Source organism: Mustela nigripes, chromosome 5 (genome assembly GCF_022355385.1).
Source record: "Mustela nigripes isolate SB6536 chromosome 5, MUSNIG.SB6536, whole genome shotgun sequence".
NCBI lineage: Eukaryota > Metazoa > Chordata > Mammalia > Carnivora > Mustelidae > Mustela > Mustela nigripes.
The window spans coordinates 10,640,987-10,654,730 of NC_081561.1; the positions used below are offsets into that span (position 1 = coordinate 10,640,987).

At 46.2% G+C, this 13,744-nt stretch overlaps 1 protein-coding gene across 4 annotated transcripts in view; it reads left to right on the top strand.

The window, feature by feature from the left end:
- The window catches only part of GCNT2 (glucosaminyl (N-acetyl) transferase 2 (I blood group)), a 96,367-nt gene extending 83,621 nt beyond the window's left edge, over positions 1 to 12,746 (top strand). For 3 of the 4 annotated variants that reach the window (XM_059399425.1, XM_059399426.1, XM_059399424.1), the window contains exons 2-3: positions 4,129 to 4,221; positions 10,184 to 12,574. In XM_059399425.1, coding sequence (XP_059255408.1) covers positions 4,129 to 4,221; positions 10,184 to 10,374 — 284 coding nt within the window. In that variant the 3' untranslated portion in view covers positions 10,375 to 12,574. Of the gene's footprint in view, positions 1 to 4,128; positions 4,222 to 10,183 lie in introns of all 4 variants that reach the window. The other variant, XM_059399428.1, reaches the window with a different exon arrangement.
- The last annotated feature ends 998 nt before the right edge of the window (positions 12,747 to 13,744 follow it).

The window sequence follows — 13,744 nt, forward strand, 5'->3', positions numbered from 1 at the left end:
CCGTCCTCTTTGCAAGCTGGTTATGGCCCAGGGCTGCTCAGGCTCAATCGCGTGCTGGGATGCTCTGGGGATCTTGTGAGGGTGCAGATTCTCGGGCAGGATGGCTGATTTGGCATCTCTAACAAGCTCCCAGGGGACGCCCAAGTTCCCAGTCCAACAAAGCCAGGGGCGCTGCCCACTCCTGCCAGGTATTTCTGGGCCTCGGAATTCTTTGCAAGAAAAGACAGAGTAGAGTTCGACTTTGTCCCTCTCTCTGATTCCACTTGGAAAAATGTAATTTTTGTCTGCACACATATGAGTAATATTTAAACAGACATGTTTGAGACTTGTCGGTAAACAAAGTATGGAAGTTGAGGCCTGGGGTACCTGGGTGGCCCCGTCAGTTTAACGGACTAATGTAGTCTGCCTTCGGCTCAGGTCAGGATCCCAGGGTCCTGGGATGGAGCCCCACTTCAGCCGGGCGCTTGCTTCTCCCCCTAGCTTGGGCTTGCTCTCTTTCTCTCGCTCTCTCTCAAATAAATAAATAAAATCTTAAAAAAAAAAATTGAGGTTTGTAATTCCATGAGCAGGAAGTTCACATGTGTTGTGTTTTAGTTTTTTTATTTTTTAAAGATTTTTATTTATTTGAGAGAAAGAGGGAGAGAGCATGTGCATATGAGTGGGGGTGGGAGGCACAGAGGGAGGCACACAGCAGACTCCCCGCTGAGCAGGGAGCCTAACACGGGCTCGATCCCAGGGCCCCGGGTTCATGACCTGAGCCCAAGGCAGGAACTTAACCGACTGAGCCACCCAGGCGCCCCTGTTCTGTGTTTATTGTAAAGACGGCAGTCATTAATTATAAATGTCACCATCTTATTTCTAGAATAATGGAGTGTGTTTCCGAGGAAGAGTCAGTTTGTGATGATCAATATTCATGAGAATGAAAGAGGAAAAAAAATCGTATCCTTTAAAAGACATAATCGCGTAAAGGAGGGTAGGGACTTTTTGTTACGGCGATATGTTTGCACTTTTCTGCTGTAGCTTTTCACCAAAATAGACTTGTAGAAATTACATTCATGTCCGCTAATCTTGTTGATAACAAGTAAATATACCAGATTATCTCTATGTTTTCTGGGGTGTCCACCCCTCACCCCCCAACTTAACCAAGGCAAGTTTTATTCTAAATTCTTTTAAAATGTGTACTAAGAACAAAATAAAGAAGCTTCTCTTGGGAAAGGCATGTGCTAATGTAATTTTTAAAGTAATAAATGCAAATCAGAGCAACAGGAAGAAATATTACTAAATAAATGGTATTTTTCTTGGGGACTACTCAGTATTTATAAGCAAACTTTTCAAGTTTGGCAGAGAGAAAAAAAAGGATCTGTCTTATAGCGAGCCCTTAGGAGTAGGGATCATGCCATTTACAGGAAGGGCTGTGCAAAATTTAATTTTAGTTGGGAGACCTGGGTACAATTCTTGATTTAGGTCATCATATAATTACCATGTGACACCAGGGCAAAAGAACAGAGCTTTTTTTCTTCTGAACATGCACATTTTTATTAATGTTCTTAAAAAGGAAACGTGTTCATGCGCCTAATCCAATTAAACTTTCTGAAAAGTATTGGTCTTGTCTAGTTTTTTTTCTTATTAAAAAATATCTATCATCCTGGATCATTTTTTTCTCATTAGTATGCATATTAGTTTTTTGTTTGCCGTTGTAACAAACTACCGCAGACTTAGCAGCTGAACCAATGCAAATGTATTATCTTACTAGAAAAGAAATCTGACACACGTCTCACCAGACTAAAACCAAAGTGTTGGCTGGGCTCCATTCCTTTCTGCAGGGTCTGAGCCTTTTCTAATGGCCACCCGTGTACCAGCTGTTCACCTGCCTCTTCCACTGTTAAAAGACCGTTGTGGTTGCATTGGTCCAGCCTGGATAATTCAGGATAATTTCCCTATTTTAAGGTCAGCTGATTTGCAAACTAAATTCCATTTTGCCCTGTAACATAGCATAATTTCAGTTTCCAGAGATTAGGATCCAGACTTCTTGGAATGCATGTTGTGTGGAGGGGCATTATTCTGCCTACTGGGTCTTCTGAGAAAGGACTGTTAGAATCTGGGTACAGATGTCATGACAGCGGTACTATTAACATCAGAATTACATTCAGATTTGCATTGCTCACCAGTGAAAATTGCTGGAGCTCTTGTAAAACAAAGTATTTCTTCTTTTGTTGCATTTACCTTTGATTCCCATCTACCCACTTTCCAGTAATGGGAATCTTGGAGTAAAACTACTCTATAGGATTAAAATGGACCCTTTAATCTCTGTGAACTGTTCAAAATTTATTTGAGATAGACAGGGTTATATGAAATGGTTTAGCGCAGGGAGTCTTGGGTGGCTCAGTTGGTTGAGCGTCTGACTCTCGATTTCAGCTCAGGTCATGATCTCAGGGTCCCGGGATCAAGCCCCACTTCGGGCTCTACACTCTGCAGGGAGCCTGCTTGAAATTCTCTCTGCCCCTCCTGCTCGTGTGTGTGCACACTCTCTCTAAAATAAATAAGTAGATCTTTTTTAAAATGGTTTAACAGCATTTCTTAAATGGGGTAGTTTTGTGTACCCACCGTCCCTCCTGGGGGACATGTGGCCACACTGGAAGATGTTTTTGATTGTCACGACAGAGGGTTGTGTACTGCTGACATCCGGTGGGGGGGAAGGCAGGCATGCTGCTGAGTAATTCCGCAACACCCAGGACAGGCCTGATCACAGGGAATCATCCAGGCTAAAGTGTCAGTAATGCTCTGTATGTTCATTCATTGAATGCAAATAAAATAAATTTCTTTAAAATAAAATTAAAATATAAATAAATATAAAAATACACAAAAATAAATAAATAGATAAAGTGTCAGTATTGCCAAGGTGAAAAAGCCCTGGCTTAGTGGGGACCCAAAGCCCTCTTCTCTTTTTTAAAGACTCTTTACATTTCAAGAAAGTGCATTGATTCCTGATTAGTTAATTGGTCTGCCACTAAACTTTGGGCCAAAGAACAGGGGAAAGAAATAGAGAAGATGGGTGGGTCAGTGAACGTCAGTTTTCCTCATAGGGGGGATCTCAAAGCTCAAACCTATGGCTTGGGGTCAACATTCATCTTCACTGGGTCTTGTTTCCTCTCTCTCTCCCCAGGGCCCTGTACAGTGCTTGGCAACACCAAATGCTCAAGAAGCACTCTAAGGAATAAGAAGAAGAATGTGTCAGGGGGCCTGGCAGGATCAGTCAGTCGTGGAGCGTGGGATGCTTGATCTTGAGGTCCTAAGTTCGAGCCCCATGTTGGGTATAGAGATTGCTTATAAAAAAATAAAAGAAATAATTTTAAAAAGGTAGCATGATAAGGGATGTGTATGAGTTTATAAGTGGTGAACAAGGGCGCCTGGGTGGCTCAGTGGGTTAAGCCGCTGCCTTCGGCTCAGGTCATGATCCCAGGGTCCTGGGATCGAGTCCCACATCGGGCTCTCTGCTCAGCAGGGAGCCTGCTTCCCCCTCTCTCTCTGCCTGCCTTTCTGCCTGCTTGTGATCTCTCTCTCTGTCAAGTAAATAAATAAAAATATAAAAAAAAATAAGTAGTGAACAAGATATTTCCCTTCTATATGCCTAACATTGCAACCTCATGTAAAGGGCTTTCACTTATTAGTTCTTAGCACATAAAGTAGCCTGTTTTCTGAGCTTTCATTTTAAGATACAAGTCATCTGAAAAGTCTTAAAAAGCTGTAATGTTAGGACTGAATGTAAAGTCAGTTGAGGGCCACTAAGAGATAACCCCCAAATCTCCCAACTTTTCCGTCTTCATTACGATTTCAAGCTATGGTATTTCTTAAACTCTATTTTGCAGGCTTGGGCACACATTGTAACCAAAAAAATTATTCATATATATATATTTTTTTCTTTTTCTTTTTTTCACTGGTGGCAAGGTGGGGTCATAACCACCAACTATTAATGCCGTAAGCTTTTGAAGTTTTTGCACCCAGGAAGGAAAATCTAATGTGAAAGATAATCTACTGAAAACATAAGCATAACTTGCAGGCTTCGTTGATGAAATGGCACCCATCTCTCTTGGTTCTCATTTCTGCTTTTCTTCTTTATCAACATTGCAGGTGTCCCTGGCTCCATGCCAAATGCATCATGGACCGGTAACCTCAGGGCTATAAAGTGGATCGACATGGAAGATAAACACGGAGGCTGCCATGGTGAGCTCTTCATTCCACACTTTGAGGCCACGCAGTCTGTTGGTGTTGGCGTGAATATTGTTGTGAAATACAGGGGTTCTCACGGAGAACAATCTATGTGTTCTTAGAGTAGCTAGAGGCTTCAAGACATGGTCAATTTAGGTGATTTCCTGAGTGGCTCAGTTGGTTAAGCATCCGACTCTTGATCCTAGCTCAGGTCTTGATCTCACGGTCATGAGTTCAAGCCCCACATTGGGTTCCATGCGGGACGTGGAGGCTGCATTTAAAAAAGAAAGGAAGGAAGGAAAGAAAGAAGGAGGGAAAGGAAGGAAGGAAGGAAGGAAGGAAGGAAGGAAGGAAGGAAGGAAGGTGGATAGATCTCACCGATGTTCTCTAGCTCATGATTATCAAGAGGGGGTAGAAGTGGCCTCGACTTTAAGGATACTTTCTTGCTAGTTTCTGCTTTCTTCTTATTTATTCCTCTTTCTGTTCCTTTTGGGAGTGCAGCGGTTAGGAGGGGCCGGTGGTCAAGATGAGAAGTGATGTCATGTTCTCACCACCAAGCAAGCTGGACCGCCACCCCTACCCTTTACACCAGCTTCTGCTACCCATGCAGATGGGCTTCCAGCTGGCTTGGAGGTACTCACGGCTGCTCAGGCGTGATGACGGGCAGCACTAACAAGAGATGTCTTTCCTCCAAATGGACAAGAATGAGAAAGTTTAAGTAGTTTTCATTTCTCTCTTTCTTTTTTTAAAAGATTTTATTCATTCATTTGTCAGAGAGAGCACAAGTAGGGGGAATAGTGGGCAGAGGGAGAAGCAGGCTCCCCACCGAGAGGGACTCTATCCCGGGACCCGGACTCATGACCTGAGCCTCAGGCACACACTTACCCAACGGAGCCACCCAGGCGCCCCAGTAGTTTTCATTTCTGTAGGACTTTATAAAGAAGGGCTTTCATCCGCCCTGGTCAACATTCCATTTAAACTGTTGCCTGGTATGTAGCGAGCATGGTATTCATTAACTAGGGCTCACATAACCAAGTATGAGAGACCGGGTGACTTCAACAACAGAAATTTGTTTCCTCACCCTCCTGCAGGCTGGAAGCTGGAGATTGAGGTGGTGACAGATTTGGTTTCTCCTGAGAGGCTCACAGGTGGCCACCTTCTTCTTCTTCTGTGTGCATCTGGGTCCTCATCTCCTCTTTTTAACCCCACAGCATTCCTACTGCACTAGGGCCCATCCTGTACAACCTCATTTTAGGTTGAATAGCTCTGTCTCAGACACAGTCACAGTCTGAGGTACAGAGGCAGGGGGCTAGGACTTCAATGGATGGATTTGGGGAGGGGGACAACTCAGCCCATAAGGGGAGGTGGCCTTTGCTCCCTATGCTGACAAAGCTTTGCCACCTCTACTCGTCCATCAGTCCGTTACATGCAGTCTCTGGCTTCCCTCTCGGGGACATCTCGACACCTCACGTTTCAGAGGAAAACCTCCAAATGGCTGCCTCTTGGCAGCTCTCCGTTCCTCCCCACCCCCTTCTCCTGTCTCTCTGAGCGTCCGCTTCCGCTGCAGATGGCAAATCCTCATGTCACTGTACAGTCTGCCCCTCAGCAGGCATATTCATGTCTTTACCTTAATCAGCCAACATATTGTCCCCAGAGGACGCCCGTGCCACGTGCCTGCATTTCATCACGGCCCATCCTGCTGGTGGAAGGAGGAGGGTGGAGAAGACATTTGCTTTTGGGTCTCCTGGGTCTTCTTTAGAAAAGACACCATCATCACCATCAGTTGGGGGGCCCAGTATTTAAGTTCCCCAAAGTCGTCCTGTAACCCTGTCACCCTCCTTCGGGGACCGCCGTGGTCATCCTCTGATCTGCTGCTTCTCTCCAGCTGTAACTCGGGAGGACTTCAGCCTCCATGGCAGGGACCCATGGGACGTCATGACTTTGTGGCTCTAGCCTCCACCGCAGAGGCTCCTGTCCCCCTGTGCCTCTGTCACAACCTCTACCCCTCCATAGAGCCTTACCTTCCACCTCCTCGTCCTCACCTGTGCCCAAGCCCTACCCCATAGAGAAGGTATAGGCTAGTCAGGCTTACATTTTTAGAGGGATTTTTACTTACCACATGACAAGTGGGCCCATGAGAGGAGCCCTGAGCCAGGGACCTACCTAGCATACAAAGCTTGGGCAGCCCAAGTCTCTCAGAGAAATGTCTCATTTTTCTTCTTTTAGCACCTGTTACACCAGTCAAGATCTGAAAGCCTTGTACGGTACAGAGCATAAAAATAGTTTGTCCCCCAAACCACTCAAGAGGGAAAAGAAAAAGAACCCAGAGAAGGCAGAACAGTGCATGCCAGACCAGCAAGTCAGGAGTACGATCTGGACCTTTCCCCTTGCTGGCGAGTAATAGGAATCGTTCCAAACCTGTGGATGTGTACCCACTCTGGACCCTGCCAGCACTTAGAATCACCCGACCGCTCTAGCTCCGTGGTCTTGAACTTGGAGCTTCCGCCTCTGATTACAATCTCTTTGTCACTCTGCTAGTTTTCTTCACCAGCTTACGTGCTTTGTATCTTCCCGTCTTTCTCCCCAGAGCAGAATAGAAGCTCCAAGAAGGCTAGGATTTTTGACCAATTTGTTCATTGCTATATCCCCACATCTAAAATATGTTGTTGTTGTTTAAAACGTGGCAGCTTTTTAAAAAATTGGGATTGCCAAGGTTTCAACTGTCCCAGCTGCTTCCTCCTACTAGCTTCCTTCTGACAACTCCCTGACCAGCCTGTGTAACGGGGTCAGCTGTCCCATGCTGTTCTCACTCAACATTCCAGATTCCCCTGCCGTTTGACCCTACAAGGTCCATTCCTATGCATAAGGGTCACCACCATCCGCTTTATGCCATTTGTATTTGCCTAAGCAGACCATCGCTGGAGACTGTCCCCCCCGCAACAAGGAGGCTAGACCCTCCTGGCTGCCTACTTACTCTTTTATTTACCTCATTATCTTCCTGGTGTCCTTTTCATCTTTCCTGCTCACCTTAAACTCTCCATCTTAGGCTAAAATGGCCTTTCTACTCTCAGAAGGTAACAGCTTCAACTTGAGGAAGAACCTTCAAGACATTTGATGGACATCCCCTTACCCGTTTGTCATGCCATCCCCTTTTCTCCATGTCAGGGTACTTTGGACACACACTCATCGTTCCTTCCTGTTCTAAGAGGAAAGCTACCCATCCTCACAACTGGCATCACCATGGGGGGGGGGGGGCTCAGCTTTGTGTGGGTTTCCCTAGACATCCCCTTGCTCTCCTGCCTTCCTGGGTTGCCCCCTCTGTGCTGGTGGGTAGGGATTCTCTTCTCTATCAGTGTGTAGGGATTGCCTCTGGCCTGAAGACTAAGTTGTCTGTGTAGCCTCTACTCCATCCACACTGAAACAGTTGCCTCTGTTCACTTCACTCTCTTAAGCATGGACGAGCTGCTTATGACTTCAGTTCTTACCCCCGCCTCCTCCCCCGGGTCCTTCTCGGACTTCCCACAACTCTGGCTTCTGTGCCCCGTGATTTCCAGTCTCTCTTGTACTTCCTCCCAGGCACATTCAATTAATCACAAGTCCTGTCAGCCCTTCTCTGCTCTGTTTCTAATACCTTTCCTTCCCCTCTCATGGCAACCATTAACTTTGAACCGGTTCTCTGGTTTACATTAAGTTGTTAGTGTGCCTCATGATTGATTTCTAATGCACCCTGCCAAGCTGTGCAAAATTAATCTTGCTAAAGCTCTTTTCACCATTTGAATCTTCCATTCAAAAATCTTCAGAGACTCTCCTTGTGTATGGGATTAAAAAAAAAAAGGCCCAGGCCCTTAGTTTGTTTTAGGTCAGTCAACCATAGTCGTTCCTCTCTATGCCAAGAAACCTCTAGAAAAGAGGTTCAACTTCCTACCATTCTTCTTCTGACCCACTTCCCAACCAAACTCCCAGTTCTAGTAGAAAATTCCCACCCCTGCACATTTTTCCAGAGGCATTGTCCCCAAATGAAGCCACCATCTGTGCCCCCCATGGCTTCCCCTATTCTATCCTTCCACAAAGTCGCCACCCATCCTTCTCTATCTGTTTGTTCAGTAGTATTAATGTAACACCTAATGTTTACAAGGTTCTGTCCCAGATGCCGAGGACATAGAGGGGAACAAAATGGTCTCAAGTTCAGCCCTTTCGAACCTTATGTTCTAGTCTAGGGAGAAAGACAATAAACGATCATCTGGAAAGAAAGAGTAAACAAATTTTTGCCTTCCTGGCACTGACACACATATCTACCTGTTGCTCATGAGAGCCAAGAGGAAAATGAATCAGGGAAGGAGGAAAGAGGGGTCAGAGGAGGCCTCACTGAGAACACGGCCTTGGAGCAGGTGCCCGGGGTGCGGTGTGAGAGCGAGCCTGCAGGATGTGTGGTGGGAAGGGGCTGGCGGCGGGGAGAGGAGCAACGTGGGTTCTCGGGTAGAGCGTGCGTGGCGGGCTCGAGGCCGGGAAGGAGGCCAGTGTGACGGAAGGGACTAAGCAAGGGCTATTAAGGGTTGGAAGTCGACGGGCAAGGGGTGGGAGGTAAAAGCCAGGCCCTGAGGAGTCCGTGTAAGGGCCTACTTAGCCAGAGCGATTCCATCGGGTTAAACAGTGATTTTGTTGTTTATGCAGTAAAACGTAACCTGACCCTGTCCCCACCCCGCCAGGGGAACTTACTTAAAAGCAAGTCCCGGAAACTAGTAGAATGTGGTCGACCAGTCCCTGATAACAGAGCCCTAATACAAGGGCGGGTCAGGTCAGGTGGAAGTAACAGAGCCCGAATGCAGGGATGAGTCGGGCCAGGTGGAGACATGCAATCAGTGGGGCGCGCATACTGTCCCCTAGCTACCAAGGAGTGTGGGCCCCGCCTTTTGGGCACCAATTCTGACCAAGGTGATGGCTAGTTCGAATAGCTACTATAGGGTGAATTGTAATTCAGTTGGCCACCCGTGTGGGACCTACCATGACTGTGCAGCTTTCTCTGCGTGTTGCAATCTCATTGGCCATCTGTGTGTGGCCAGGCTCAACCACATGACCTTTGCTCTAGAAAAGTTAGTCTGTGAGGCTGGGAGGGATCACTCTCTCTTTAAGAGGCGGCCCCGAACGGTCTGATTCTCGATGCTTGGCAGGAAATGAAGCTTTGCTTGACCTTCACTTTGTATCAGTCTCGCTCCTTTGATCCCGGACCTAACACTCCAGATGAGATGAGAAGTCTTTAGAGGGTTTTGAGCAGAGGAGACATCATGATGTGCTGACATTGAAAGCAGTCACTCTGGCTTTTGCGCTGAGAACATACTAACAGACCAAGGTGGTCACAGTGGAATCCGGTTATTACTGTAACAATTTGGACAGGACGGTGGAGGTGGTGTGGACCCCAGTGGTGGTAGCGGAGGTGGTGGAAAGGGGTCCAATTCCATTAGTATTTTGAAGGTTGAGGTGTCAGAATGGCTGACAGATGGTCTGGGGTGTGAGAGAAAGAAGGAGATGTACCCAGGGGAGCTCGGAGCGGGTGAGGATTTGAGTCCTGACATGTCCTCTCAGGGAGATTCGTTCTCATCTAAGTGGAGATAAAAAGTCAGCGCTTGGATAGGCTCACAGAACAGGCCTGACCAGGGCAACCCATAGGGACCTCTCCCTTCTGTACGCTTCTAGAACCTCTCCTCCATCACTCTCATTTGCTAATACACGGGAGTGTACCATTGTACTGTACCGCTCACTGTCCTGTTCTTTAAGGACTTCTGTGTGCCCTTTGTCTTCCCATAAAGAGCTGAACTTCCTTGTGGGCTGGGCCCCCACAGTCCTGCTTCATTAGAAGCCCATAGTGCTCAGCACCCTTTTAGCCGCTCCGCAGGTAGACAAGACTCTACTGCTGGGCAGCCTCACTGCCCCCAGCTTGGGAAACCCAGCACGTTCTGACGGTCTCTTCTCCCCTCCGCAGGCCGCTACGTACACGGCATCTGTATCTACGGAAACGGAGACTTGAAGTGGTTGATTAATTCGCCCAGCCTCTTCGCTAACAAGTTTGAGCTTACCACCTACCCCCTCACCGTGGAATGCCTGGAGCTGAGGCTTCGAGAAAGAACCCTAAATCAGAGTGAAACCGTAATTCAACCCAGCTGGTATTTCTGATCCCCTGTAACACGGACTCAGCGGGCGCCTGCGGCCGGGGAGAAGAGCCTTGCTTCGTGGGAGAACTCTGCCTCGTTTAGGGGAGGAGGTGCCGGAGTGAGGTTAGGGCTGCAGAACCTGGCCGTGTCATTCTGTGTGATGACATCTGTGGACACTGTGAACTCTGCCATCGGGGTGGCTGCCCGGGGTGAGGCCAGCCTTTTGGCCTCACCAGTGGGGCTGATGCTCTGATCGGTGATAAATTGAACTGACGTCAGACATTTGCACCAGATGCTCACTGGAGAGAAACGTTCTCCTGAAAAGGAGAACTGTTGAGGGAACTAGGAATTGTGTCTCTTTGAAGGCTTCTCTGATAGGTCTGTAGCCACGCATACATGGACACAAGTCCTCTTTGCTCAGCTGCACTGAGGCATAGAAACAGCTTTCTGGGCAACTCAGCTGTCTCCTTTAGAACTTGAGCTACCAGAAGGGAGAACTAGGTCTTGTTCCCAAGTTCCAACACTAGCATTTCCAGTTGACTGTGTCTGGAGTTCTGTGTAGAAAGTAAAATCATTGACAGGAGGCAGGATATGCTTTTCGGACAGTGGCCACTGCTTCCTGCTTCAGCAAAGGGATCCCAGGGAAACTGGACTTTTCTTGGGGTGTGTCTAGAATGTGCGCTAGTCCCCTTGCTGTTGCTTTCCATGGAGAACGCCGAAACATTCCCAAGAATGAAGATATTTCTAGAAGAGAGGTGCTGTTGCATGAATCGTGTCCAAGTCTCTAGCCTCAGAATGAGTCACTTTCCTCTTTGGTCACGACCATCCATCCCCACCGAAGTGATCTTACCTGCAAAATGGAGTCCAGATTCTACGCCGTGAGGCTTCAAAGGACTCCGGAGTATTCTCTGAGTAGGTTTACAGTGCTTAGTGCTAGTAAGAGCGACTAGGTTTCTAAGAGCTCTCCGCTGTGAGTGAGCATCTATGTCACCGATCCCTGGTCTCATTCCGTACATACTTGCAGTCCGTAAATACTTGTTGAGTGCCTGTTGTACACCACACCCATCTTGGACACCAGGAGAAAAGGGAGACAGAAGCTTTTTCACTCTAAAGTTCTTGGTAACAGCATTGAGGTCGAAAAGGCAGCTGTAGAGAATCTCCCGGATTGCTTGTATTTTAATACTTCCATGTGCAAAGTTATAGATTTGGGATATCAGGCCAAGAATCTGAGTAATCAGAAATCGAGGTCTAGGGTCTCCTGGGTGGCTCAGTCTGTTAAGCGTCTGCACTCAGCTCAGGTCATGATCCTAGAGACCTGGGATCGAGCCCCACATCGGGCTCCCTGCTCCACGGGGAATCTGCTTCTCCCTCTCCCTCTGCCCTTCCCCACCCCCACCCCCCATTCGTTCTCTCTCTCAAATAAATAAATAAAATCTTTAAAAAAAAAGAAATCAAGGTCTAAATCAGAGATATCATAGATCATTGCAAAGGGAGAAGGGAAGGAATAGACAAGCTAAAGCCTGTTGCGTTGTAGGCATCCTGAGAGCTCCCTTAGGGCTCATTGTGCTAAAACCTTACAACACCTGGGAGTCTCACAAGATTGCCACCATTTTGCAGATGAAGTAAGCGAGGCTTAGAGACGTTGTTAATAAGCGTTAGGAAACAAATTCTCTGAGGATCGGGGTGTTCTTACTGGTCTCCTTCGTTTGATTTCCTGAGATGGAGTATTTAGAGAAGGTGAAATAAAGCCATATTTAGTATACCAGAGACGGTAGGTTTTAAGAAGGGTCTCAGCATTAATGTGAGAAAATGTGCTGTCACCTCAGAAAAATGTGAAGTCTACTCTTGTCCTCCTAAATCCATTAAGTTCCTTAATATTTATTTATTCTAACAAAAAAAAGTTACTACAACTAATGATATCTTTAATTCACAAATTTTATTATTTTTTTCCTGTGACTGTGCCTGTTGAGTGTTAATTGTATTTAAGGGAGTGTCTTTGAAGTAAAGCCGCCTTTTGTTCCTGCTACTGAAAAAAATGTAGCTATGCAGTGGTAAAGGCTTGAAGCATAGGAAACACACCCAGAGCTAATGGAGTCTAAGAACCATCTTTTTTTTTTTCTCCACTTTAAGTGACCCCACCGGAGAAGAAGGAATGTTTAACACTGGATCTTTCTCATCTAGAACGAGACTCTTTTTTGGAGTAGAAGATGTTTACATGTCTGTTGCTGGTCATCTCTGTATCTTGCATTTTTTAATATTGGAAGATTGTAGTGTTTGGGCCAGTGGGTTTCTGCTAGCCCATAGGGACGGCTGAAACTACTAAATCCATCCTTGATTGCAATGATGTTCCGCGTTGTCGTCTTAGAAATAAATTAATATATTGTTTTCACCTTAGGGGCTATTGTGTCTTTTTATGTGATGGTTGGCTAATAGCCACTAAAGGTCATGTTTAACCAGGTAATTCTAGCATTTTTACAAAAAAGCCACAAATAAAAGGTCACCTGGCTGGCCCAGTCGGTGGAGCACTCAACTCTTGGTCTCAAGATTGTCAGCGCAAGCCCCGTGTTGGGTGTGGAGGTATTCTTAAAAATAAAATCATAAATAAAAATAATTAAACTTAAAATTTTTGAATAGCTTTAGTTTTACAGAAACTTTACAGGAAAAAATGCAGATAGTCCTGAAAGTTCACACATACACCCCACTCATTTTTCCATTATTGCCATATTAGAGTAGTATGGTGCGTTTTAATTAGATTTCCTAAATTTTTACCTGCAAGACCCCATCTAGAATGCCCCATCATGTGACTTTCAGTCAACATGCTTCATTGGGCTCCGTTTCTCAGTCTTCTCTAGCTACGATGACCTTGACGATTTTGAGGGATACTAATCGGCTATTTCATAAAGTGCCCCCCTGGTTTTGTCCCATGTTTTGCTCATGATTAGACTGGACTTTTGGGTTTGGAAGAGGAATACCACAGAGGTGAAGTGCCAGGGTACATTCCATCGACGGGACCTAACCGGAGTTGAGGCTGGCCTTGATCACCTGACTTCAGTGGTGTTTGTTAACTTACTCCACTGGAAAGCCACTGTTTTTTCCCCTTTCCATACCTCACTCTTTGGAGGGAAGTCACTATTGGCAACCTGTATATAAGGAATACGGAGTTACGTTCCACCTTCTTTAGAGTAAAATACCTACATAAATTATTTAGAATTCATCTATAAAGGAGATTTGTCTCTTTCCCCCAATTTACTTATTTACTAAAAAATTTGTTTACATCACTGGGTTGCTCATAGATGTTTATTTTAAACTTCAGGTTATAATCCAGTATTACCTTGGGCACCTGGGTGGCTCAGTCAGTTGAAGTGTCTACCTTGCAGTCCTGGGGTCCTGGG